The sequence below is a fragment of the Aythya fuligula genome, chromosome 14 (genome assembly GCF_009819795.1).
Source record: "Aythya fuligula isolate bAytFul2 chromosome 14, bAytFul2.pri, whole genome shotgun sequence".
Lineage (NCBI taxonomy): Eukaryota > Metazoa > Chordata > Aves > Anseriformes > Anatidae > Aythya > Aythya fuligula.
Window position 1 is genome coordinate 11,595,579 of NC_045572.1, and position 27,568 is coordinate 11,623,146.

Genomic DNA, 27,568 nt, shown 5'->3' on the forward strand with positions numbered 1-27,568 from the left:
AAACAGTTTTGTCCCAGAATGACTAGGCTCAATCCTGACAGCTTCTCAGCCCTGCCAAAAATACTGCAGAGTTCCTTCCTGGTACAGGTTGTAATGTCCATTTTTACTTTACTTAAAGTCAGCTTGAATACTTCTGTGTGTAACATTGCAGTCTGCAGTGCAGACATGCCCTCGTAGGCACTGGTATCTGGAGAGATGTTGTATTGCTGGCACCACAGGAGCCGACAGAGAAAAAAAAAAAAACAACTCAGAAAGGAAGTGAATTGTAAACAAGGTGTTTTAAATGATCTGATACATTTGGCAATAGTTTATGTTTATTTCATGATAATGGTTGACTAATGTCTTACATAAAATACAATTTTGTTAAAGATTTAAACTGCACGGAAGTTTCAACAATCTTAACAAACTTTCCCTAGAGCCTTCTGGCAGACATCAATCATCACCCAGTTACTGCTCATGCTAAAGAAGAACATGGTAGAGTTAGTGCTGTCTTCTCTATTGCATTTTTTTTTTCTTCCATCCCTTTCCCCTTCAAAAAATCTCAAGTTCCATTGTTTGAAGTCTATGTATAACTATATAATCTTCACTGAAAGTTTTTTTGCTGTTGGTTTGCTCTGAGTTCTACAGTTACTATAGAAGTATAAAACTATCCTGCCAACCAAGCCCATGCAGATCTTTTATTCCACAAGGTAGGACAGAAGTTATTTAGTGTCTTACTGTACAAACATGGTAGCATGATCTAAATTGCACTGTGGTTTTGCAGTGCATCAGGTATTCTGCGTGAACTTGTTTTGTACTTACTACTAAGTATAAGACAGCTCATAACAGTTTATACCTCAAGGAAATAAGCGTGAAACATCTGTTAGGTATTGCATTAAAGAGCCTGGATTTGGACAGCTACCCTTGTAGAGCTACAGCATAGTCTGCACTAAAGTATTTGCATGGCCATACTCACTGTTACCTCATCTTTCATTATCTTCTTTGCTTTCTCTCCTCTCCCCTCCGTCCTGAATGTAATTTTTCACCTTTTTCCTGTTGGCATAAATTGTGGTTAACATTTTGAATCAAGTTGCGGACTTGAACTGCTCTTGCGTAGCACCAGGTGTTAGCATTGGTGGTTAACAAGAGGAAACCCCATTCCCAGCAGACAAAGGGTTAATTAAAAAAAGCAGAGAGAAAACCCACAAAACCAACAAATAATGGTATTTTTTGAGTCCTCGTGGAACAAAGTGCCCATGGAAATTAAGATGTTGTAACAGTCGTCTAGTGAAAATACTTGTTAGTTAAAACAGAAAGTGGCATCAACCTCTCAATTTTAAATCAGTGAAAATTGCAGAGGGAAACCTGTGATGTCTATTAACAGTTATGCAATTTGCTGTCACTTTTTAAGACCGTGACATATTCTGTGGTGATCTTTGTCCCTTTTCAACATGATGAGGTCCTCTTTTACATCATCTGCATAAAGAGTTAGAAATCTACCTTCCCTTGGGAGCTCTGGGGGACAAACCCCTGACTGTCTCAGACACCATTTTAGCACTGTGTGAATCTCCATCAGGAAACTCTTCTCTCTGCTGTCAGACTATAGATGGGCTCTAAACAAGTGCTCAAACATTCACTTGGATGAGAAGATTTGCTCCCTCCATGACCCCACGTGCTAGGTGCTGTGTAGGAATGTGACTGCTGCCCCAGGTATTATAATCCCATGGTGCTTTCTGAAATACATGTGTTTATTCTCTACTCCCCCCTCAATTATATCCCATTCATAGCTTTCTGTGGGGTGCTTTCTGTAGAGAGCTAAAAAGTGTCAAATAAAAACATATAATTTTTATGCTCAGGCAGTCCTAGCAGCAAGCTTGTATTTGTGAAAATAAAAGGTGAGTTTTTACTGTTAGAAATAAGCATGAATACGTGTTGAAAGGTCATGTCTGCAAGGGAAATATTTTTTTTGAAAGGTACATCTCTGACTAGTTTCACCACTCCAAAAAAAATTCTCCCCAAAGTTCACAGGCATGTTGTGCACAGCAACTAGAAATAACAGTTACATTGCTGTTCCTAAAAATAAGTCTTCAAGTAGCCCTCATATTGAAAAACAGTAATATTTTCTCTGCCTGTTTTTAATTTTGCTGTACTTTTGGTTCCCTTAAATCTTGCATTGAAATGTGCATGCCATTTATTTAAAAGGAAGAGAGTGAAACACGCCTCACCTATTTACCTTAAGTTGTATTTTCCCTTGGTAGTTTTGTCAGTTCAGGCTCTGTTATTGATAGAGGGGCTGTCAGTACCAGGTACAAGTCTGGCAGGTCAGGGACAGAAACAAGAATCTGTGCTAAGTATCTTTTGTTCTGGAATGAAAAACTTAGTTCAGATTTCCCAAAAACAAGGCCAGTCTGCGCATCGTTTCTTCACCAAAACTGTTCATCCTTGCATTGCTCGCAAGTTCTGTTAAACAGACAGATGAACCTGCTTTAAATTGGGGCCTAAGGGAAAGGATGGAAATTACCCCTTCCCCTCTCCAATTTCCCCCTTCAGACTTTTTTTTTTTCTTTTTTTTTTTTTTTTCCCCACAGATGTTCATGCTGATTAGAGCTGGGAAATAGGGGTATTTTTGAGGACTGTGAATATTCACTTGGTTTTTGGCAATGATTTTCCTCCAGTTTCCCTGTAGTGTTTTGCTCCCTGTGAATCTTTGAACAAGTGAGTTAGCTGAGGCAGTTCGTTTTAAGAAAAACTCAGAGTGTATTATGGAAAGTGAACTTTGCGTATGTCTGGAAAAAAGGGATGTAAAACTTACTGTCGGTTATTAGGAAACAGAAAATATTTATGACTCAAAACCAACAAACACACAGGTGAGGTAATGCCCTCCCTGAGATTAGGCTATAAATGGAGAATTTAAATTGGAATTGTGTAACAATCAACTCCTTAATGGTCTATCTGTAAGGCTAAGGTTGATTAGAAAAACTCTTTGACAAATACAGCTAACTAGTTCACTAGAGAAAAATGTCTCTGGACAGTTACTGAGAAGGAATGATTTGTTATGAATTATTTGCCACAGTGGAGTACTGATGCCCATGTCCAAAGGAGCTGCTGGACCTGCTTTTTGAGATGTCTGAGATGGTATGCATAATTAGAACATATAGATATGAACAGAAATCCACACAATTTATAGCGTAAAATCCCAGGGATGTTTTTTTTCCCTTTAAAAATTTTTAAAGTGTTATAACACATTGAATGAAGATTACTCTACCTCCCACTGTTTTGTCTTATAATTCTGCAGTAAATTTGAGTGTAGAAATTGCAGCTGTTACATGGGGAACAGCCAGAATCCTGTGCTACAGTCCGTGAGTGGCAGGCCAGGCACACTGAGCACTGGAGTTCAGCAGAATTCCTCTGACTTCAGTGGGAATCTGCATTATCCTTTTGTATTACAAAATTGCGGTCCTTGGGATCACCCAAAATTATCATTACTTTCCGTGCAGCACCGTAATACTTAGCCTGCATGTTCTATGGACTAATGTACACAATTTTACAATAACTATGTAATTAACTCACTTTGCTACTCCCCTCTCCAGGGAAACTCATGCTTCTATTAATGCTATTAGGAAGGTCCTATGCATAGAACAAAGAAAGTGGTGCAGCAGATGAGTTAACATGATTTGATTTGCAGATGCTTTAAACACTTAGCAGGAGACAGCTACGGAAGCTAATTAAATCACTCTAAGGTGCACAGGATTATCTGCTTTGTAAGAAACAATTTTAGTGAATTATGGTTGCCCTTTAGCTGAGGGAACATAAAAAGCATGTTTGTTTGGAATTAAATTTCCCACGCAATGTGCCCATCAGACCTCTCTTTCCCCTCTGTTTCTAAAATAGTGTACTTTTGTAGCTAGTATTTTCTAGGAATATGAATTTTGATTTTGTAAGAGTGGCGCTGCTTCCAACTTTCTTACGTAAAAATTTTCCTACTTAGCTATTGATTAGGATCTGCCTTTAAGCAGTGTCTTGAGTAAAAAATCGTGTTGGTACATTCACTACCTCTCAGATACTGCATCTTATTTAGTGTACCGGAATTCCCAGTTTAAAGTAATCACAAAATTTATGGAGAAACGGATAAAAAAGGTTGTAAAATATCGATTTGGGGAAAATAATAACACAACTCATCTATAATAAGAAGAAAAATGAAGCAATAATTCAGAGGTATTGAACGGCTTGCTGCTGGAAGTATTGATCTGGTCCTTTAGTGTGCAACATCGCACCTAACATTGCAGTGGAAGAACAGCACTGCATTCCCCTGCTCATTATTTCACAGACACTATTGCCTTCTTACACAAGTCCCACGGAACCAGGATTGCCAGCAGGGAAAGAGAGGAACCCCCCCCCCCCCCCCAAATAACCACAAACCTATAACATCTTAATGTCACAGTATCCTGCTGTAACAATGTGCAGACATTGTCCTACCATGTTCCGCTTATCTTACAACAATCCCATAGTGTGGCTTTTGATCTATTTTCTGTATCACATATATTTCCTATGCTCTGTATAATTGGGACCCCTACACTGTATTTTTTGATTGCATGTAATCAGAAATGATGTAATTGAGGAAATATCCACTTAAATATTGATTTTCAGAATCTATGTATAAAAGTTCCTAATCATATTGTAGTGCTTCCTTACTGTGGCAATAAGCAAAGATTCAAAAAAGGTCAGCAAAGGCCAGTGGAATTTTAGAACAAATGCCCCAACATTTCCACAGCATTAAACTCCATCATGCAACATTGCATTTCTGTTTATCTGCTGATATCTGCAAAGCTATTATATTTGATTGGTTGGCAAAAATATATTAGCAGCAAGAATTTTATAATGAGCACAGGTAATATTTACCTATGTAAAATAATAAGAAATTGTGCAAAGTAAAAAAAAAAAAAAAAAAAAAAAGTTCAGTCCTGGAACGGGGCAGCATTCTAGCACTTCTGAAGACAAATGTGCTTGGGTTTGCAAGTTTTGTCCTTTTTTCCCCTTTAATCCATGAGGAGGTGGAGGAGTGAAACGGACAGTTCTGATCGAGCAATGGGGGAAGGGGAGGAAAAATGAAAGGAGGAAAATAATTTATAGCTGATTTGGAGGCTGAAGAAAATTGCTTTATGTAAGATCACGCAGTAAGACTGTTGAACCATCGATACCAAAGCAAGCACAGGTTACGGTGGTCATAACATCTCACCATGCACCACGTGCTTGGGCACAACTTCTTCCTCCATCAGCGTATATTTCCCTGGGCAGGGAGTGAGAGTGCTGAGGAGTGAGCAGTGGCTGCAGCCCTGGGAGGCTTTCAGTCCTTTCATTTGCATGCTTACAGGTCTACGCTGCCTCAGGAAGGAGAAAACATGCAATTGTTTTTGTAACCTAAATAACATTTCTAGTCTAGAAACCCCGGGGGAAAAATCATTGTCAAGCTGGCAGGTTGTGATGGCATGATGATAAATGACTGAGGTGTGCGTTCTGGCTCTGCGGGGACATGCGGGGTGAAGAAAACCCTCTTCTCTTAAACTCTTTGCATTTGCAGTCAGGAAGGGACAATTGCAATCTGAAGACATGCTCTTGCTGAGCACCAGCCTCTGGAAAGAAGTAGGACCACATGTTTCTACCCACTGAAAGAATTATTTTTTTGAGGGTCAAGGTGTTTGTAGTGCAGCATCCATTTAAACCAAGGCAATACTTGTGTGGGTATTTTTTTCTCTCTGTACTGATTACAGCCGTAGGACAGACAGAAACTGCATATTATGGCTAACACAGGAAATGAATATGACAAAGGGTGTCAGTAGAGCAGTTATGCAGTTTCGTGGCTGCACACATATTTTTTTAGAAAACAGTTTGAGATTTGCACTGTTATCGGCCAATGGAAGTTTTCTAATGAAAAAATTTCCTAGGGATTTGTGTAATAAAGTCTGAAGCTGCATGAAATTCATCACAGTTATTTTCTCAGATTTCTGCAGTAATTCCCTAATAACTTTTATCCCTCTAGATTTCTCAAATTTGGTAAATTGAATTTTTATGGACGGTTGTTTCTTTTTCTTTCCTTTTTTTTTTTTTTTTTTTTTTTTTCAAAGTACTACTTTTTTATTTTTTTGAAGGAAAATTGACTTTTTCACATGTTCTTTCAGAACAAAAAATTTTTGCACTAAAATTTGTTAAAAATAGGTCTATTTTGTTTACTATGTCTTTTCAAAAGTTCTGCACACTTTTCAACATTATAAAGAAAACTGATAAAGTTTTCATACTTGTGTAAATTGTTGAGTGATTTTCAGTATTATTACGGTTAAAAGCAATATTAATCAATTATTACCCTTTAAGTCTCAAGAACATATTAACACAGAAGCAGCTAAATAACACAGTGAAAGCTGAAGAAACTCTTCAGGTCACTTAAGAGCCCTATTAAATTAGGAATTTAAATGTCAAGCTTTGCAAAATTCCTAGGGATTATACTAAGAATTACAGTACCCACAGTCCTTACAATTAGTCTTGACTGCCTGACTTCAAATGTTTGCTGGACTTCCCATCTTGTATTTTAATCTCCACTGACCCATTTCATAGCCTTGCTGACTGATGTGCTTGGTTTAACCTGGGTTGTCTACCCATATGTCCTGAGCTCAGCCTGCTTGCTCCTGTGCTGGCAGCACTGGCAGGATTCCCTCTGAATGTCTGCTTTATGCTGCTGTTACCTGCTCCAGGGCATCTTCCAACTCCTCTAAAACCTCTATTGGACCATTGTTGCTAAAGGAAAGCTCGGTAGCCTTTAATTTGATTTAGGATCCTAATATATGTATTGTAATTATAGTTATGGGTAAAGTAGGTAAAACCACGCACTAATTTGAGTCCTACATACCTCTTGGGCAAAACAAATATTGGCTCTGTCTTCTATTGGCTTAGATTTTTCCCCTTGTTTTGTTAGTTCCATGTAAGTATTTATCCAGGCCTTTTTAATATGGTCTGAATAGGGATGCTTTGCACAGCACTTTGGCAATTGCTGTTACCTTCTGAGAGAGCAAGATAGTTATGTACACAGCATTTTCTTATTAGAAGATTTCCTGTAACACGTGTATGCAGCTTGATTTCTTTTAAGCTCCAGTCTGGTAAAACAGAGGGAAAAAGGCTGGAGCAATTGCATTACCTTGTTAAATTGCTCAGAGGATATTTAGATAAAGAATTACATGCTGCTTTCCTTAGTACAGTTGCCTTTTTTTCACAGTCATCTTTTCAGCATTTTGTATTTTGTTATTCTGATGATGCTGAAAAACAAAGAAACAAACTCATCTCTGTAATTTACTTCAAAGACCATACCATCTCTTTCTATTTTCTTGTTAAAAACAAATTGTGTGCAATTTGTCGGAAATTGAAACTACATTTTTCACTTGACTTTCCAAAATGAAAAATTATGAGGAAAAAGGAGCAATAAAGCAGTTACAATCTGGTCATCTATAATTATCTCTGTGGTTGAAGTAGTTCCACTTTTGAAGAGAGTGATACCAAAAGTTTATCAAGCCTGTGTCATTAGAAATTTCACTTCTCTTTTATTATTTCAGGCCACAAGAACTGCTGAAACCAGCATTGTACGCTTGGAAATTTGGACATTGTATTGATGAAAAAAAAGAATTGGGTGATCTATTAAAAAAAAAAAAAAAAAAGGGTGAAACTTCTGTTTATAACTGAGAAACACAGAACAATATCCATCTTATTTACTTATTCATTTTAGAATATCAGTGTTACAATAAATTTAACAATCTGTGCTTTTTAAGCTAATCAAACATAATTCATTGTCAAAAAGCTTATTTTTCCTCTAGATCTATTCCTACTTATGTTTCACATAATTCTTTTCCTTTTGCTGTTGCATTTCCCTCCTCTATATTGCTTGCTCGCTGAGAACAATGGAAATGACAGTCCAGCACCAGAAATCTCAACTGCTCCAGCTCTAGAATGTTAGTGCCACTTGCTTTAGTTTCCTCATTTTGCCTTTTTTGTCTCTGAATTAAAATCAAGCCAAATGATGGATGCCCATTACAATCAATTGTTTCAGACAAGCCACCAAAAGTATTGTAGGATTCATTTACATTTAATCAAATTACACTTTATTTGCAATTCAAGGAAATGAGAACTCTGAAGTAAATCAAATATTTCCTCTCCAAGGGCCCCATTCAGCAGAAAATATCCACAGCTTTCCAAACTGGTGCCTCAATGTATGTAGCAAAGCTTCCAGCGGGAGGAGAGCTTGTGCTAACAAACCATTTATTGCAGTGTCTTTTCAACATTTTTCAGAGTTGTGGACACCTAAATATTTTCCAGTGGAAATTCAAACCCTTGAGCAATTAATTGTTCAGTAGACTTAAGCTTGCTGACAATAGACTCTCTTGATTCCCTTTCATGGACCACCAAGAACTGCTTGCAGAATATCCGGGATCTTGAGAGTTTGTACACTGCAGATTGAAGAATACTGATTTTCTGTCATAGATCCTGTTATTTTAACATGAAATTAGTGATGGTCTCTAAATGTCAATTTTCTGGGCTGTTACATGTTTCCAAAGATTTCAAATTAAGAGTGTAAATACACTTAAAAACATCAAATGAGATAAATTCTACTTGAAGGTGCTAATACAATGTTGGGTGGATACTTATCTGTACTCATTGGTTTAAGGTGAAGTTAGAAAATTTGATTTGCTTTGGAATGGGAGGATATCCTTGATTCGCAGCTCCTTTCCTATGCAGTTTGCTACTGAAAAATTGTTCCTAGTAGGTGACTTTTTTAACATTGTCCAGCAAACACAGAGTAACAGAACTTTGAATCTTGTTCCTTGTGATTGTTCACATCGTTAGCCAGCTAAAACATGAATAATAACAGGGTCTGTATATTGGCTGAAGTTACTACTGACCACTTACCAGATGCTGCAAACTGTAGATCCATAACAGCAAAGTATTTTGTCTTCCTACTGCAGAAAGACTTTTTTTTTGCTTTGCTTTTATTTTTTTTTTATCTCTCAGACTTTCAGTGTGATTTTAACTCTGTTAGTTACAGTCAGAACTTGAATTATATTTAGAGTCTTTTTGAGTCTTTGAGTCTTTTTTTTGAGTCTTTGAGTCTTTTTTTTTTTTTTTTTTTTTTTTTTTTTGAGTCTTTTTGAACTTTTAGAGTTCATTTGGTGCCTACTGAGAATTTCTAAGTGGGTAGGCATAAGTAACTAAATTTTATGGCTTTATGGCTGTTTGTTCCCCAACTCCAAAATCGAGACCCAATGCAGGACTGCTGTAAATTACAGGGGATGTATGATGTCAAATAATCTGGAAAGAGCTCTGATCGTAAGGCAAAAAATATTGCTGAGAGGTTATTTCACTTTTGCTATTGAAAATTGCATCAACATCTTGACTGCTATATCTACACTGGGGTAATGCCCTGAAATTTAGAGGCACCACAGTTATAATCTGATTGAAATACTGAGGTTTTAATGCTTTAAAAAAAATCTGACCCAATCATGTAATGTGTTCTTTAATCCAGTGGGATTGAAGAGGCTAACCAATAATAAATAATGTTTTGTATGCTTAGCAGTTATAAGTAATAAAAGTCAAACTTGAATAATTTTTTGAGAGTACTTGAAACTGAATTCTGCCATCCGATACTTGCACCAGCCTTTGGTGGGTCGGTGTCCATCATACATGATTAGCTGAAGTAAGATGAATGTTGCCTGTGGAATATTATGGTATGTCACAGTACAACAAGCTTTAGAACAGAGTTGGATTAGTCCCATCTCTCCCCTTTCAGTCATTTCATTTCTGAATATTTGAATGTTGAAAAAAAAAATTTTTTTTGGTCCAGTTTTGTTCTAGGGGAACAGGAGATGATATATTTGTTTTCCTTTTTTATGTCTTTCATTACATGTTTTATTTTATACTTGTGACAAACTAACAAAACAGTAGTTTTTGAAGGGCTCTCTGTCTGTCACACTGCTGGTGTGGGCAGACTGCAGAAGGAAAGGGAACGAAGGGGAATGACAGGTCTGGGTCGCCTTGAATTGAGCAGGAGAACCCTTGGGAATTTGTTGCCTCTTTTTTCTTGCTCATTCACTTTTGTTCTGTGTGACAAAGTTTGGCAGAAAAATGTGACATTATATTTTCCTTTGCTGCTCAGAAAAAAAGCATCTACCAGTTTGCAAGTCCACATCTAAGTATAACATTGCTGTGTCTTTCTCAGTTTTATCTATCTCAGGCTAGGATGCATCTGCTCCATTGGTAATCTACCACTTGCTACAGGTCAGAGGAAGGATTGTCTTCTTTCTGAGCCACTGTACACATGCATATATAGGATATTACTGTGTTATTTTGTGTTATTGGAATTATGTGCTAAGAGATGCAGATAACACATTTTTGGCCACATAAGCATTTGTACACACACATGCATACACAACATTTTTCTGTGGCTTCCATTAAGAGAAGGCTGTTAGACCTGTTTTAAGTAAAATTAAACAAAACAAAACAAACAAACAAAAAAATCCACAACAAACAAATCTTTCATTTTTTAAGACAAATAATTATGCTAGCATATTAGGGTTTAATTTGACACAGTACATTTTCAGTCTCAATTTTTAATCAATCATCTACACTTAGATTCATTTTGGATAATTACCTTTGCCACTGAACGTGTGTCATGTGCTTGGTTAGAGACCACACAGGACGTAAAAATCAATAGCAATGAAGTAATAAGCTCCACTGGTAGGATTCTCCTTTCTGGATTAGCATCAAAGGTGTGGTCCATACCCCCTAGCTGTCCCCAGGTTCTGCCAGCCTGGTGATACAAGTGCATCAACACTGTCTTTTCAGTGCAAAATGAAAGCATTTTGTTTGGAAGTCCAAAGCATTGAACTGAACACATCTTTCATATTTTGGCAATTTCTTCAGTGCGTGGAGCCAGTTTCAGATAGCCTCGGTGGCTGCTTTGCACTGTAGAAAATTGCATCTTGGGCCAAAAGAGAGGTAGCTCCTTTTAAATGTGCAAAGCTGGGGGACAGCACGGGAAGCCATTCCTTCCTGTCTCTGTCCCTGTGTCCTCCTTGGTGAGCTGAGGTGTCCTTACAAGTGGTCAGACACCCAGGTGATGGGCTTGGCATGCATGCGGGTCATGGGGGAGGAAGAGAAAGCTTCGCTGTTGAGTTACATAGCTCCAGCAGAGATGCCCTGGCCGGTTATGACAGAGCTGGTTTGGAGCAGGAGCAGCAGCATTAGTGCATTGATCTGCACAGACTAATTAACTCTGGCAGCCAGGTGCTTAATACTTTGCTCACTCGGGGCCTTAGTGAGTTTGTCTGTTTAAGCGCATTCTTGCATACTGCTGATGGACCTAGGAATATATTTATATATATTGCTTACTGCCTGGAAAGCTACAAATCAGTTACTGATAAGTATGCCACTTCCAGCATGATTAATGTTAAATTCCTCCTTTTAGACCAGCAATTTGCAAATTGCTAAATTAGATTTTAACATTGAAATATTCTTTTTCATGTCACACTTGCAACATCTTTGTTTTTATCACCTGATGGTACTGTTTGTGTCAGTATTGGACTTTAAGGCATATTAATATGATGCACATTGGTGGCAATTTTTTATAATGATGACAGTTTTCATGAAATCCACTAGAAACAAATAGTTTCCAAACAATAATGTAATCCATTATTGTGAGGTTTGGGCTTTGTTTTGAATTGCATGGACGTTATTATTTATTTTTTTTACACAAGAAAATAGGCAATACCATGTCACTCTGAAGGTATTTTATTGATAACTTCAGAGCTGAGATATGATTTTTCCTATAGGCTGTCAATGATGCGTAGAAAATTAAGACATAAACAGACACAAATGCATGATTTTAAACCTCTGTGGTCATTTATGATTATTGGTGGTATCTTTATATCTTCTACTCTATTTTCTGATCATCTTGCAGTTTTTAACATTTTTAACAGTCTTTTTTTTTTTTTTAAAACAGTTTTTATTTTACCTCTGCCTTGTGTTGGGGAAATTGTAATATTTCTGTTTTAGGAAAAATGAATCTAATAACACAATACTTTTTAAAAATCCTATTAAAAGAAAAATGTCTAATTTGGTTAGCCCTATCTGAATGCAAAGAATTCAGCTGTCTCAGAACAGCGTCAGTCAGTTGGCAGACAAATGTAGAAGGATGTGGTTACCACCTCGGAGCAACACCAACCAGCAGAGATGTTTTGCTGCGTATCCCAGACTCAGCAGTGACCACCACAGGTCAGTTCACATGTATAAATGTAATGTCACAAGTGTTTCATAGCAGCGCACTGGGTTTCAATTGGGTTCCTCACTTGCCCCAGCCTTTCACAATTGTTTGTTTGTTTATGTTGAGCCATCAGCTATATAGGCCAACAGCTGCGCATGGGATATTTTTTTAATTTCCATTTGCATCTTTGCTGGTGTACTGAGTATGTTCTAGATGGTAAATTGTGATGGTAGGAGAGAGGCAGGATGAGAAGGGAGTGAAATAGGCAATTATTTTTACTTCCTTTTCTCTTATGCCTGCGAGGCTCCAGATTCCATCTCTCTTTAGGCATGTTTGGAGGCTCCTTAACTAGTATTCGGGGGCAGAACTGCAGGATTTGTTGATTTCTCTGTAATTGACTTGCAAGGTGATCTAGAGCTGACAATTTAGCAAAGGCCTGCTCGGCCCCAGAGCACTCATTTTGTCATGAGTGTAAGCCCTTGCCAGTGCTTGCTCATCACCTCCAGCACCTCCCCTCCTCTGCAGAATCCCAGATTCCCCTCAAGCGCAGTGGAGGGAGGAGACCTGCCAGCCGTGCTGCTGTGCAAATGGGGCACTAATGGTTTCCGAATCTGGAGATGGTTAACTGATCTGTGCATTCAATTAAGATGAGTTTCTCAGTTAACAGGCACCCTGGGAAGAAATGAGTTACTTTCATTTCTGGGATTATGAGCACTTAATGAAGAAGACGTATCAGAATTCTGCCTGTGTTGCATGAGATAATCCTAAAAATGCAGCACGGATTTTCAACTTCCTTGTCTAGCAAAAAAACAGAACCAAAAAACTTGCCAGGTGAGAGGGAGAAATCAATGCTTATATGAGTTTTCTTGCAGATAGGCTCACAGGGCTGAATGTAAAGTGGCCTTGCATACGAAGTTGAATTTTACTTTATAGTTGTCTTGAGGTCTATCGCTTTGCTTGTGACTTGCCTATTTAAAATTATAATTCAAAACATAATTTAAATATTATTTACCATATTCATTCTGTCAGTCTTACAATGTGAGCAGAACATCCGAGAAAGATGGATGTATCCGACTAGAGGCAGAGGCTTGGCTATCTGATATGTATATGAAAAATAGAAGCTCACCCCCAACCAGTAAAAATCAGTGTCGTTTCAGAAGAATTGACAAAACAGTTCTGCTCTACGCTGATTAAGGATCTTGGGCAAAGTGAATTTGCGATGAGTTTACGCTGGGCTTGAGTGACTAATAAGTGCATTTAGGAGAATCATAGAATCCTTAGGAGAACATCCCCATCTCAGTAATCATATAGGAGAAGCAGAGAAAATGTAAATATTTCACACCAGTTTTACACTGACCTTGCTGAAAAATGGGAAGGATGCTTGTGGGGATGATGCTGTCTTTTAGGGACATCCCTTTTATATTGCAGGCTTCCACAAGGACTGGGAGGTATTGCTGTATCTCAGCTGTCAGGGCTGAGCTGAACCAGCAGCTGCTGGTGTCTTGGTGACCAAAGCCCAGGGAAGGCTGGTCTCTTTCTTCTAAACTGCAGACGGGATTGGGCTGGAGTTCCTCACCCCTGGTTTATTTTTGCAGAAATTGAAGAACTGTGTACAAGTATTATGAAAAACAGTGAGTGATGATATATTCAGGGAAAAGGGAAAAGGCACGAAGGGTTGCTTTCACCTGTGAATATCAACTGTTTGTGCTATTCACTAGCAGGGCACAATTTGTTCAGAATAACACCGTACAGCTGAACCCACTGCCGCCACAGCAAATAGCCTGTGTGGAAGGAATCCTTCTACTGAACCTGCCATCCTCACTTGCAGTCTGTGTTATTTATTAAGGAACTGGGCAGGAGTTTTGGCACCTGTAAATGAGGGAGAAGGTTTGGGGTCCATGAAAAACGGGGTCCTGCTCCTGAGAAAGACTGCTGGAAAAGGAGAGCAATCTGGGAAGCATTCGCAAAGATAAGTCGCTTCCAAAGTCTAAAAAGGGGAAGAGGATGGAAAGGCCACTTTTTTGAGTTTTAAAAAAATTTCTTCTGGGAAAAAAAAAAAAAAAAGAGGTGGATTTGGTAGGTTTAGGTGCTGCAGTAAGTGCACTTGCCCCTCCTGGTAGGAATAGCTAAAGATACTTTGCTTCTAGTGTTGTATTGGTCAGGATCATTACAGTTGCTTCAGATGGGGGGAAAAACAAATTACAATTATCATTATGTGTTTGCTCTATCCTGGTCATTCATAGACAGGTCATGCCACGTTACTCCTTGTTTGTTTACTGACCTCCTCAGCAACTCACCTTGCCTAATTAATCAATTTCGGTTAAATTACTCTCACTTTGAACACCGCCCAGTGCCCCGTGTGATTCAATTAAATGAGTTACGTAGTCTACTGCACTTCTATCACCAATAAATAAGTAAAGAAGAAAAAAGTTATTGATATGGTTTGCTGCCATTTACAAATTACCTAGGAAAGCAGTTAAGAGGCATTTAATTTGGTCCTGAGGTATGGCTAGTCAGTGCGTGTAAAGCAAAAGCAATAGTGCATCTTTAAAGAGACTTGAATAAAGCTTCTTTAACTATTGAGCCTAACTCTGAGATCTCCCCTGCTGTGAGCCATAAGTTGCTTGTAGGCTTGTTCTAGAAAGTAATAAGTATTGTTGTTTAGCAATTGTGTTGTTGAAATTCAGCTCCACTATGTCTGACAGTATTTATCTAAAATACTTTCCCTGGTGCGTGCTCAAGTTCCAGTAAACCGTGTCTTATTGTGCGACCTTTTCATTTTCCAGTGAAAAGGGATCAGCTCATCAGATAAAAGCTACAAGCCGGAGTACAGGAAAAATGCGTGCTCAGAAAATCCGAGCATGATTGAAAACAAGATGTGTTAAATCAATGCAGTTTATCGCCTGCCTATTCCTGGCAATTGCTGTTCTAAGCTCATTCTGAGCACACACTAGATGATAAAAGTATAGTGTCACAGTGCTCACTGGGGTGTGAGGGCAGGGAAACATGTTTATCAGACAGGCTGGTATGATTTTTTTTTTTTTTTTATCCTTGATAACAGTTATTGTCAAAATTTTTGTGAAAAAAAAGTCTGAACAGTTACAGAAGCAGGTGATATAATGGCTGCTAAAATCAGAGACTACTGAGAGCTCTCCAATTGCGCATTGCTATTTAAATGTTACAAACAACAAACCTGTTTTAATTTAAAACAATTTGCTGCATCACCCAGGTTACAGCCAAAATGGTCCTTTTACTTTCGAGTGAGTAGCCTTATCGCTATTTCATGTAGACAAATCAAAGTTAATGTTTAGCAATGAAGATGTTTGGAAACTATTGTTTTCTCAAGGGATTTAAGCTTAGTTATGAAGAAGGATTAAAGATTTAAATTAAACCTCACAGGAGGTCAGTCTCTTCTGAGAACACAATGCTCATTACACCTAGGCACAATTCATCTCGTTTTTGTGATTCAGGTCTACCTGTTCTTCTCCATGAATCTCATTTGCAGACATTTCGGTTGTGTTAGCTGGTGTTTTTCCAGTTTTCTCTCGTGAAGATTCTTTTTGCTCTGACAATAGTGCATTTGTACATCAGAAGTCTACAATTTTTAGAAACAGCCAAATTATGCTAAGATGGTTTATAATAGGAATGGCTTTGGTGCTGAGGCAGGACACTGTATGTTTCATTTATGCATTGCATACCCTGATAATCTTTTTTATAATCTGAAAAGAAGACAAGAAATAGCAGGGTTAAAAGAGAAAGAGGGGACTATTCAAAAGAAAATACTTCCACATACCAACATGCTACAACAATGGTTTTCAATGCTGTCTACCTCAAAGGAGTTAGTGAAGGGTAACAAAAGGAAACGACTTCCTATACGCTACCCCAAATTCTCTCTATGAAAATTTTAAAGGCATCTGTGTGTTCATTGTGGAATCTGAGGAGTCCATGCACAGGAAAAATGTTGAAAATAAGCATATTAAAAATGAAAGAAAAGGTTACATGAGGTGACATTTTAGCATTTCCTATGGTACATCTCTGTATCTGTTTCTGAGCCAACAGTTTAAAAATAAATACAGGGTCTATTTTTTAAATGTTTTTAAGTAGACCTAAATATAGACCTTATAGCCAACCTTAGGCAGCCATTATTTTAAATCTTGGCCTGTATGCGTTTTTGTGCTTGTGTATATGACAGCACATTTATTTAAAAGAAGCAGTAATCCATTGAGATCTAGGCATTTTCAGTATTTTTTTTTTGCTGCGTGCTCACATATTACCAGAATGTGTCTGACATAGGAGAATGTTCACGTGCAAATGCTGTTTATTCCCTTTTTATAATGGCTGCTAAAGATGCATCAATTAACCCAGATGACTAGATGAAGTAACCAAGATGCATTAATTTCCTGGCCCTCTGTATACGTATCCCTAGTGAATTCTACCAGCCTGTTCTGAAATTGGTATGTTCAAATTCCAGTGCCTGAAACTGGACTCTGTTTCAGACTCGCTTAGGTCCAAATTTTCTCCATTAGACAAGAGGTCGGTGCAGTTAAAGACAGAAGAAACTGTGAAGCTCACAAATTGTTTGATTCTTTTTTTTTTTTTTTTTTTTTTTTTTTTTTCCCCCAGCCAGGCTGCGGGTTGCTAAGAGTGAACATTCAGAGTTGATGTATTTTGAGAAACCAACACATGATCCTTGCTAGACAGATCAAGTAATTTAATTCCATAACTTTCATAACAAAATTTGGGCTCAAGACATGCATTCCTTGCATCTTCAGCACCCCCACTGCCTGCAGAGACTGGGCTAGGTGGGCAGGGAATGTCTCCTCTGGTTCTTAGTTGCTGGAGAAAAATTGTTATCGGGAAGAAAATATCACGCTGTCTATCATGTTTGTAATAACACTGATGAACACACTGGAGCTGCCTCAAAAGCTGGCCTATTGCATCTTTAGTTCAAGTAAAGAGCAGTCACTAGGAAAACTCAAGAGATCTAGGTGTTAGATTTATTATTTGACAGGTCTCTACATTTTTCTTTTTGCTTGGTACATACACATGTTGTCTTTTTGGACATAAGATGGCAATAAGATATGAGAATTACATTTTGAATATTGCTTTCTCTATTTCCAATTAAAAATACGATATCGTGTCACAGTTAGATTTTTAAAAGGGAAATTCAGCGCACAAGAATATGTTTAAGTGAGGGAATAGTGAGGCCAGAAAAGCAAGGAAATTCTGAGTTAGCTCTGGAAGGGCCTTTCTAGCTCCAACCTTTCTGTGCAGGCTCTCACTGTCCCACCCACTTCCGTTTTCCATTGCTTGTGGGAATAAACACTCCAGGGAAAGTCAGTGGAAAGGAAACTTTATAAAAAGCAAGTCAAATTCACAACAACAACAACAACAAATAGCTCAAATGCTTGCATGTTTTCATTTAACGATCTTTAATTAGCAAAGGAATAGCCTTTGCAAGGAGATTTGCAAAACAGACTTTTATTTATATGTGATGATGGGGTTTTGAAGTGGTTTTTTCTTGCTGTGTTGTATAGCAGGCAAAAAGAGACCACTATGCATGAGTTGTTGGGTAGGGTTTGCTTACAACATGGTACATCAAGATGTTGCTTTGTAATATCATCCATTGTTAGTATTGCTGTACTGCAGGGCCCTAGCAAGACATTTTGGCACCTAGAGCTTGATAAAAATATGGTCTATCCTGTCCTATCCCGGGCAGCTGTCTCTCAGAGTCAAGGATTTATTTCTGTTAGGAGCTTCTAGCAAAAATCACCCAAAGCCTGGAGGCAGAAGCCAGAGGCTACTAGCAAACACAAACACCCTGGATCAGCTCTGTGGCAGTATCTTGCCTCTACAACAGGCAGGAGCTGCCACTTTCTGTCTCCTTGTTAAGTCCATGCTCAGTAAGAGTGGAGAGTCAGAACCCAGAGCTGTTCAAGAGATTGCTCTCATTTGGTGCCACATGCATCCCACACCATACAGTGGGGAAATAGTCAGAAGTACAGATCAGAAGAGAAGAGAGATGATTCTAGAGGTTGGCATCTGAGTTGCTGGAGGTGAATCCATGTTTCCAGAAGAAAAGAAGTCCTTAGCTGCCCTTGATTTCTTGATTTTATTTAAAATGTTAATTCTCTGTGCCTTCAAATGTTCTGGCCTAATTTAATTACTGGGCACAGAAATGTTAAATCTGTTCTTGGCCCTTATTGCCATGAGTTTGCTGCAGCTTTTTTGTATGGAGTTCTTCATAGTCTTTTATGGCTTTGAGGTGTTGAGACACGTAACTGTGCCTTGGACGCAGAGTCAACTTCTATTTATGTGTTGGGGAAGATTCTCACAGCAGACAGGAAAAAACTCAAAACAACTGCACTGAAGACACCAAAGCCCTGTCTCTTTGACATGATAATTCAGGACTTGAAACATCCTTCTGTTGTAGGGCCAAATTTAAAGAAAGTGAACTCTAGTACAGACAAAGGTAGAGCTTAAATAATCTTATTCTGTGCCATTGTTTTAGCCATAGCCTGTGGTGTGATCTGCAGCCACTATAGCACTCCACTTCTGCAGGTTATTTTGCCTTCTGCAAATTTTCTCCTATGATGCCTCTGTCTTGCCAAGAAAACCAGCAACTCTCTGGGGCTCCACAGAAACAAGCAGTGTGGGACATTTAGTTCCCACATGCAGCCCTTCCCTGGGAGTTTCACTTAAAACAACCAAGACCAGATTTCTCATCTGGAATAGGGACTGATAGACCTGTGGACCTAAGGCCAATTTGTCTGTAACCTTCAGACTTTCGTGGTATCTTTTCGTTTCTGTTATTTGAGCCGTTAGAGTCCCTTCTCTCCTCTTGCAGCCTTTTCCAGTGGAAAAGAAAATGGGAAGTTCATAGGTCTAAGTGCTACTTTCTCATTGGTTTTGGGTCAAACAGGATGAAAAAGAAACAAGGGCTGAGAAATAAAAGGAATAAATGAAACCATGAATGCATGGGAAACAAATTAACTGGATATGGTTTACGTTCTGAAATATTTCCATAATGCTTCTATGTAGTGTGTGTTTATTTTTCTTTGAATAATAATGTTAAAATGTGTCTAATTCAATTACTCTCTGCATTCACTGAATGAGTTTTCCTCGGTGAAGAGTTCTCCTACACTACCCCAAGCTACGAATTCCATATGATATTTGAACAGGTCCTTTTAATTGCTGATATTAAGTGTCGATCATTCTGCTGTAAGTTGGCAGCATGGCCAGAGAAACAAATTCCTCTCTCAGATACATCAGACAGTCATTCAATTAACGACCAAAGCTTTATTGACACAGTAGGAATTCATTATGTGAAATATTAAAAAAAAAAAATAAATCTTCCACTGCCTAGTTTAACAAAAAAAAAAAAAAAAAAAAAAGGAGAAAGAGAAAGACTTTTTAAGATGGTGGGTTATCTACATGCAGTTATTAAAATTATTTGAGCAGAATTTGAATTTATAGTTATGGTGGAAATATTTTTCTCAGAGGTATAAGCAACATTTCTGTTGAAAAATAAGTTGGACTTTGAAAAGATGAATATAATGTATGCATCCTTATTTCCATAGGCATTGTACATTTTCTTGATTAAAAGCCTTAGATTTTGGGAGTTATGGCTTTAGACTCACTGCATAAAGAGCTTCATGGCTTATTCTGTTAGAGTCTAATTTGAAAGAAAGTTCTTCCTCAAGGGTTTAAGAAGTAATTCATAAAATGGTAAGAATAATAAATATTGTGCCTTAACTCATACACTAGGATAGATAGACAGATTTTGTACACCTGGGTGTAATTTTAGCTAATTCACACAAGAGACAGGCTGGAAGTTTATTGTTTGGAAGGAGAAAAATGGCTTAAATCTTGTATTTGCAAAAATGATTATATTAGCTTAAATGAAAATGCTACTCTATTAATGGCTTCAATAAGCTTTGCATTTGGAAAAGTATTTTAATAAAAAGTTACCTGAAGTTTACTGCAACTTAAAATATGTAAGTGAGGGAAAAGTACTTACTTTGATTTATATGTCTTTTGGAGGTGTAATTATTGGCTTTTTACTCACCTATGTAAAACAATGTACTTTTGTAAATGGATTTCTGGCCACTTTACTCCTTTTTTTTTTCCACATAAAAAGTAAGCACTGTCAATCAAAGAATTTTAAGGTTTATTTCCTCTTTAGAAATGATTGATAGCCTTTTAGATTTACAAGTTGACAAGTTAAAGGGTTCTATTGGTATAATTATGTACTAAATTCACAGTCTTTCAATTTAAATGTCCTTTTAAAACCGCAAGATTATCATACCTGTATTTTGAAAAGTGGGCCAGTCAGTTTGGGTTGGTATACAAATTGCTTCCATTAGCCTTGGGACCTATTTGAATTTAATACAGTTTTTTAAAGTTAGTAGTACTTTCAATAGTACTTTTAAAATTTAGGGTAATTGGAATGCATTTTAAGTACAGTATGTGTTAGCTTGTTTTTAATGTATGGATGTCAAGAACATAAACAACGAGTTTGTATTCCTTATTGATTCCTTTTTCCAATCAAGGAAAATAAAATATTCTTTGAATTAGAGCACTGGGAAAAGTGTTGTGAATGGACTTCAAAGGCAGAGACCAGCCTTATTCTCCCAGCAGACAGAGAGAAAACCTTGCATGAAGCTGGTATCTCACCTTGCATGTTAGCTGCCGTGAGTGGTGGGCTGAGAACTGGCTTTTCTGCAATGCCAGGAGATTAGAATATAACCTTTTATTTGGAGTTTTGCTAGCTACTGATTCAGGAACCAGTGTGTCTTCCACGCTGAATTTGGGGTTAAATATTTAAACAAGGCTCTTTCTCTGAGATATGACTAATTGCATTTGACTTGGATTATCAATGACATTAGGAATGGAGGGTTGATATTGTCCAATTTGTGGCTGGATGTTCAGGCAGTAAAGTGTTTTTTTTTTCTTTTTTTTCTTTTCTTTCTTTTTTTTTTTTTAAATATATATATCTAAGACTGCAAGGGTTGAATGGATATGGACTAATGAGTGATATTTGACAACTACTGCTTAGGACCCACCCACTCTAGCAAATTGCTGTGTGCAGCCTTTTCCCCGCAACTAAAGCAAAGCTTAAGGTATTTGAGGCAGAAAAAGTTTTCAATATCTCTCAGAGGATGCTTGATGCCTTGTGAGATTGGACCATAAAATTAACATTTTTTTTTTGGTCATTTAGTTCAGAAAATACTCACAGGAAATACTCTGTGGATTTCAAATGTGTCGAATGTGTGGGAAGATATGAGAAAATGACTGCTATCTCTGGGGGGATTTCAAAACTGGCCTCCATTTATAATATTGCAGAATTTAGTAACTACTTTCCCAAAGGATGTAAGGGGAAAATGGCCATAAACCAGAATGAATTAAAGAAGAAACACATTTGACAGAAGCATACTAAAATCTTCTAACGTATTTGCAAAAGAAATGTAAATTAGAACAGTGTTGTGTTTTTTTTTTTTTTTTTTAATCTTCTCAGAGTAGTTTTGATAATAAATATAAAGAGCAGTAAATTAATTTACTGTAAAATTTGAAGAAGGTCTAAACTACATGGGTCAGCAGTAGGAAGCCATGTAAGGAAACTCAAAGGTAATGAGATCAGATGTTTACAAACACACGTACCATGATATTTTCTGCAAAACTACAGAACAGAGTGGACAGCGTATGGCCAGGGTGTGAAAGGAAACACTTGGAAAAATAAAAGATAGGTCCAACCATTCAAAAAAGGGCACAAGCAGGGGAAAAGCTTTATTCTCACCCGTTCCATGTGATAACCTGAATATAAACAAAAGATCAAATTCAGATATATCCGATAAAGGGAAATGCATTAAAAGAAATAGAAGACTAGAGGAACATCAGGATCTTTGGGGTAATCAAGAACTTCTGACAATAGCCCAGAAGGTAACACCCTGAAAGATTTCTAATCTGGTGTTACCATAATACTCTGAGTCATTTCAAGATACGCTCAGAATATTTACTTCCGGTATTAGAGAAATGCTGAGGTTCTGCTGGACTGTGTACATCTCCAGCCATCCCCCGTCAGCTGTACACTTCTGGTTGACCGCTGTTGGGTAGATCTGGATTTCTCTACATCACATTCCTTCTGTCTCAATTTGCAGTAGCATTTCTGGGCCTGCTCACGGAGTTGGGATGTTCTGACAGTCCAGGAAGACAAAAATCTGATCCTTTGTTTGCCAGCACAACTATCCACTCTAGAAATGTGGTTTGAAAATAAGAGTTTAAATGGAACAGTTTCTTTAAATTAAAAACAAGCCAGGGACAGGATATTACTTTCATGACAACAGTACGGTCTTGCTGACAATCTTTAATGTTAGCAGTACAAAAAAAAAAAAAAAAAAGTGCTCTTCACGTAAAAAGTGGGAATATGGACAAATTGTGCCACACTTGATGAGACTGATGGTGCTGTGTAACTCACTGAGCCTCAATGAAGTGCTTACACAAAGCGAGACTGGAAGGTACGCTGATGCTAAATCTTTTCACATGAATCAGATGGTATTATTCAAGCCCCATAATAAAGTTCGTAATAAAACCATCATAATGCAAGGTGCAAAATGTCTTCATAATTTCATAGGCAGAGCTTTTGCAAAAAAAAATAAAAATAAATGTGATTAATAAGGTAAGGCAAAATATGTTTAAGAAAAACTTTAAAGTGAATCTCCCGCTCCCCCCAGCAACAACAACAATAAACTGTTAGGTTTTTCCTTTCCACCAAAAAAAAAAGACTAAAAATATAAAGTTTCATATTGGGAAAAAAAAAAACAAAAACAAAAACTATTTTTTTTTTCACTGAACTCAAAAAAAAAAAAAGCTAACAAATTGCTGTAGAAAGTTTAGTTGTCTCTACTGGCATGGGAGAGTCATGATGTGCTGCAGTTTAGAGATGCTTGAGAATGCTTGACTCTTGTTCTAGTTCACCAAAGCACTTAGGAAATTTTAAGCACATGTTGAAGTCTCACTAACATCTGAGTTTTAAAGTGATCATATGACTGGAAATATAGCTAGAAGGTCATTCAGTGTAGTCCCCTGTAATTACAGGCAATCGTATGAAAAATATAATATGCTCAAATTTGCTTTGCTGAAATCAAATGGGTTTAAGTATGTGCTTACAGATAAGCATGTGCTTAAAGCCTTGGCACAGTCAGAGCTGTGATTAATGCAGAGAGGCCAGCTTTCTCATGAAGATTCAAGTGTTTTACCTCCACCATTTCTCTACTCCATTTTACTGGACAAGGACGAGAGAAAGATGAGTCTTTTTAAATTCATTAGGTCTTTTGGAACAGTTTAGCACTGACTGGGTCTGACCTGGGCTGCTGAAATCAGTGGGAATTATGTCATTTACTTCATTTTGATGAGTGAAAAATAAAGCCTCTGCCAAGACAAATGTCCGTAGTTCACAACAAAATTATACATGACCATTGAACATGGAACATATAAAATGTATCATAGAATTTGGAACAAGAGAGACACCCTATTCATTACTTCTTTTGTCTTCCCATCGCAAAGGATCTTCCTCATAACAAGAAAACAGGAGGAAAAAAGTAACATGAAACACAGGGTGTAAAGCACTTATCAGATGAATTCCATCGTCTTTCAGAGATCATAATTGCTTTCTATTTGGAAATATTGTGTGCACACAACCTCCACAAATTTTCTAGCAACCTTGTCATAGGCACACAAGGGGGAAGGTTTGCATTGCTGTTTGAACCGAAGCTTCAGAACCAACCTCAAACAGTGTTTGAACCAAGACTTCATAGTCTGTGCTGATTTCAGTAAAAGGAGATTTTGCTGTGATCCTTTACTTGGTTTGCAATGCATTGCCAATTGTTCCAGTGCAACAGAGCCTGCTTGCTATGCACTTGTCACATCACCTTGTTTGTTGTTGTTTCAGCTCTGAACGAACCCACCATTGACTATGGTTTCCAAAGGTTACAGAAGGTTATCCCCCGGCACCCTGGTGACCCTGAACGCTTGCCAAAGGTCAGTACAAAGTTAATTGTTTTATTAAATATGGCAAAACTGTTTACTGCATGCTTTTGTTTGAAAGTAGCCCTTTTTGAAATTTTCGCTGAAAATGCAAGTCTTTCTGTAAATGTTATAGTCCAAGTTTGCTACCCAAACCAGTTAAGCTGAAGGAGAGGCATGGCCAATGAAGCACAGTCAAGTAACTTTCATTATAGGCTTTATGAGACTTCTCTGACTTTCTGAGTCACTGCTGACTCAAAAATCTCCTACCTATCTTAAAATCAAATCTTACTCTGCCTTCTGAAATACCTTATAAATAGCATATTTTTGGTTGGTATTTTAGAACCTGAGTGGCTTACTCATAGCAGAACGATGCTTCTCAGTTTTGGTGTCACAGTAGTACCTGCATAATTTTGAGTTCACCATTGATGAAATTAAGTAATCTGGGTCTTCAGGGAATATGTGTCTAGTGCTGCTGCACCATGTGTTGATTTAAGATAATAATAGTGTACTGATGTATTTCAGGATCTCTAAAATAATTAGAGCAATATGTAGCAAAATGATTTGGTGTTCATTCACATCAAAATAAGTGGGAGACTTCTTTGTCGATTTCTTTCAAGTAAAAGCTGAGTAAAAAAAGGGTAGTTCATGTGGCTTCTGGTACTTCTGTGTTATACTGTGAACATGCTATCTGGGTCTGCACTCACATCCCTTCTTGCTACCTTGCCATACTGTGCTTTCACAGCACCTTGCTCAGACAAGAATTTGCAGTGAGTTTTGAGATATGCTGCAGAAAAAGTGGGGATATTTGAAAAAGTGGGGGTATATGAAATAGGGTTGCTCATTGTTCATTGCTGCAAACCTGAGCCACAGAACAGTGCTTTAGCTGATGTTTCAGGCCAGACCCCTCAAATAACGCACATCCAGTATAGCCTGCATGACTGGATAAATCTTATGACCTTCTTTCCATAGCTTCCCGAGCTGTACGTAGGCTTTTATTGGGGATTCTTGTGGGCTTTGGTTAGTTAACATTTCTAAAGTGCTACTAAGGTGAGAAGAGATCATGAACACTGTAACTTACTTTATTTCTTGACGAAAATGAAATTCAAGATGTGATTTTTTAAAGGCATGTTAAGTCTTCTATCTTTGCTTAGGAAGGCTATAGGCTGTGGTTTGGGGGTTGATGATGTGTTGTCCTTCCCTCTTACCACTAGAAAAACATGCTGTCCTGGAGAGTTACATTTTACATTGGCTCCGTTCATCCTCTACAAGCTGTCCCTTTCTCTGACTTTTGGACAGATTTGCAGCAGGACAGCTTTCCTAAGTTGTCAGATTTCCCTCCAGAGGTGCAACCCTTTCCAAAGCAAGAGAGCATCCTTCTGGAGGGGATCTTTCATCTGTATTGTGTTTCTGTCATTAAATAGGCACACAGAGAGGAATTGTTTCTTAGAAAATTAGAGGTCAGCCTTCATTATGTACCAGCTATCTGCAAGACCAAAAGAAATGCTGCAAATTTCCCTGTACCCAATGTTCCAGCTGACTACTAAATGCTTGTGGCTTCTGTTTCTAAATGAGAAAATTCAAGTAAAATAAGACTGAGCAATTCCAGATTGGGTTATGCACATGGATGCTGAAATGCAGCACTGATTTCCACAGGTATTGGTCTCCCTTTCAGATGCTCATGGCATTGAGGGGGTTGCCCAGCAACGCTTTTTTTTTTTTTTCTTTTCCTGATATGGGAAAGTAGCCATGAGGCTCTACATCCTCCTTTTTCCCATTTAGACCAAGACTGTTCCCTCACTAATAATCACACATTTCTGCTATCTAGTGTCATAAAACATAAAATCAGGCAGAAGAAAGCTTCATCTAGCTCCATATCCTGACTCCAATATTTAGCAGGTGTTATGGATAGTGTATGAGAAAGAAGGTTAATACTGAGTCATCTGTCCCCTCACATACCCTTTTGGCTTAATGTATTTTTTCTGAGTACTTTTTCAAGACAGATTTTCAAGTCTTTAAATCAAGATAAATTGTATTTATAGAGGCAGAAGTGCAACTGATGGCCTGAAAGAAAAAGTTACTGCTTAAGGAACTGAGCAAACTTCGGGAAGAAACTAGTATTTCTTTGCAAGGTTAGAGGGATGAAGAGGACCATTTTTTTTTCTTTCTTTTTTTTTTTTTTTTTTTCCTTTTTCTCTTTTTTGTCTTTGGATAATTCCTTGTGTGCAAGCTTGAAGGTTGGACCTCAAGTTCAAGACTCATTAATATGCCACACACAGAGGCTGAATGCAGCAGGGGTTGGCACATGTCGACTTCTGCATTTGAGGCACTGATGGTTCAATTCCCAGCATCGCTTGCTGGCTCCAGAATCATAATCAAGGACGCAGCGAGTCTCTGTGCTGGGTGAGCACTGCACAGCGCTCTTCCCCATGTCATTAAACCAGGAAGGGCTTTGGCAGTATTCCACTATAGACAATTCTCAGTGGCTACTTAGAAAAGAGTTGGAAGCCATATGGCTTCCACAGTGGAACCACGGGCAGAGAGGGCAAATGTATGAGAGAGACAGAGAGTAAGACAGCAGAGAGGAGAGCTCAGAGCTTTAAATATCCTTTCTTCCATTTTTCCCATTGTTCTGCCAGTGCATATCATTGCCTTCTGCTCGCTGAAAATGTTGTACTTTATTTGTTAAATAAGTAAAACAAAACACATTTCTATAATTGCTGCTAGGGTTTGTGTCTCTTATTCCATTGAAACGTTTCTGATGAGTTAGAGATCTTTTAAGAAACAGAACTGGATACGCTGTTTGTGTTCAAAAGGCCATGCAGTACTTCCCAACGAGACCAACAAGAGGGTTCTGCTGTGTGAGTTATCCTGAAGTCAGGGAGAATTCTTGAGGCCACCAACTGCATGTTAGCACATGCTCTACTACAGAGCTTGGGAGCTAACAGCCATATTTGTGTCAACAGGCATTTCTAAAACCATTGAGGCATTGAATTTCAGAAGTTTGATCTCCGCTAGTTTAGAAATGCAGTTTTCATGACCACTCAGTGTCCATGCATGGGATGAACTTTTTGAAATGTTCCAACTATCTGCTGGAAGTAGGCAAAGAAAAAAGCCAGATTTTGATTTTTTTTTTTTTTTTTTTTTTTTTTGTCTCTCCCAGTGGCCAAATTTGGCTTCAGTGAGTGGCCAAATTCCTTTGGAGAACATCCTCCTGTAGTGAGATGACAGTTGAAAAGTAGAGATGTGTTTAAAGTAGAAATGCAATACATACTT

The 27,568-nt window shown here is 37.9% G+C and overlaps 1 protein-coding gene across 8 annotated transcripts in view; it reads left to right on the top strand.

Annotated features, from left to right (window-relative positions):
- EBF1 (EBF transcription factor 1) overlaps positions 1–27,568 on the top strand; it is a 270,411-nt gene that overhangs the window by 215,843 nt on the left and 27,000 nt on the right. For all 8 annotated transcript variants that reach the window (XM_032196852.1, XM_032196857.1, XM_032196853.1 and 5 more), the window contains exon 11: positions 24,219–24,307. In XM_032196852.1, coding sequence (XP_032052743.1) covers positions 24,219–24,307 — 89 coding nt within the window. The remainder of the gene's footprint in view (positions 1–24,218; positions 24,308–27,568) is intronic.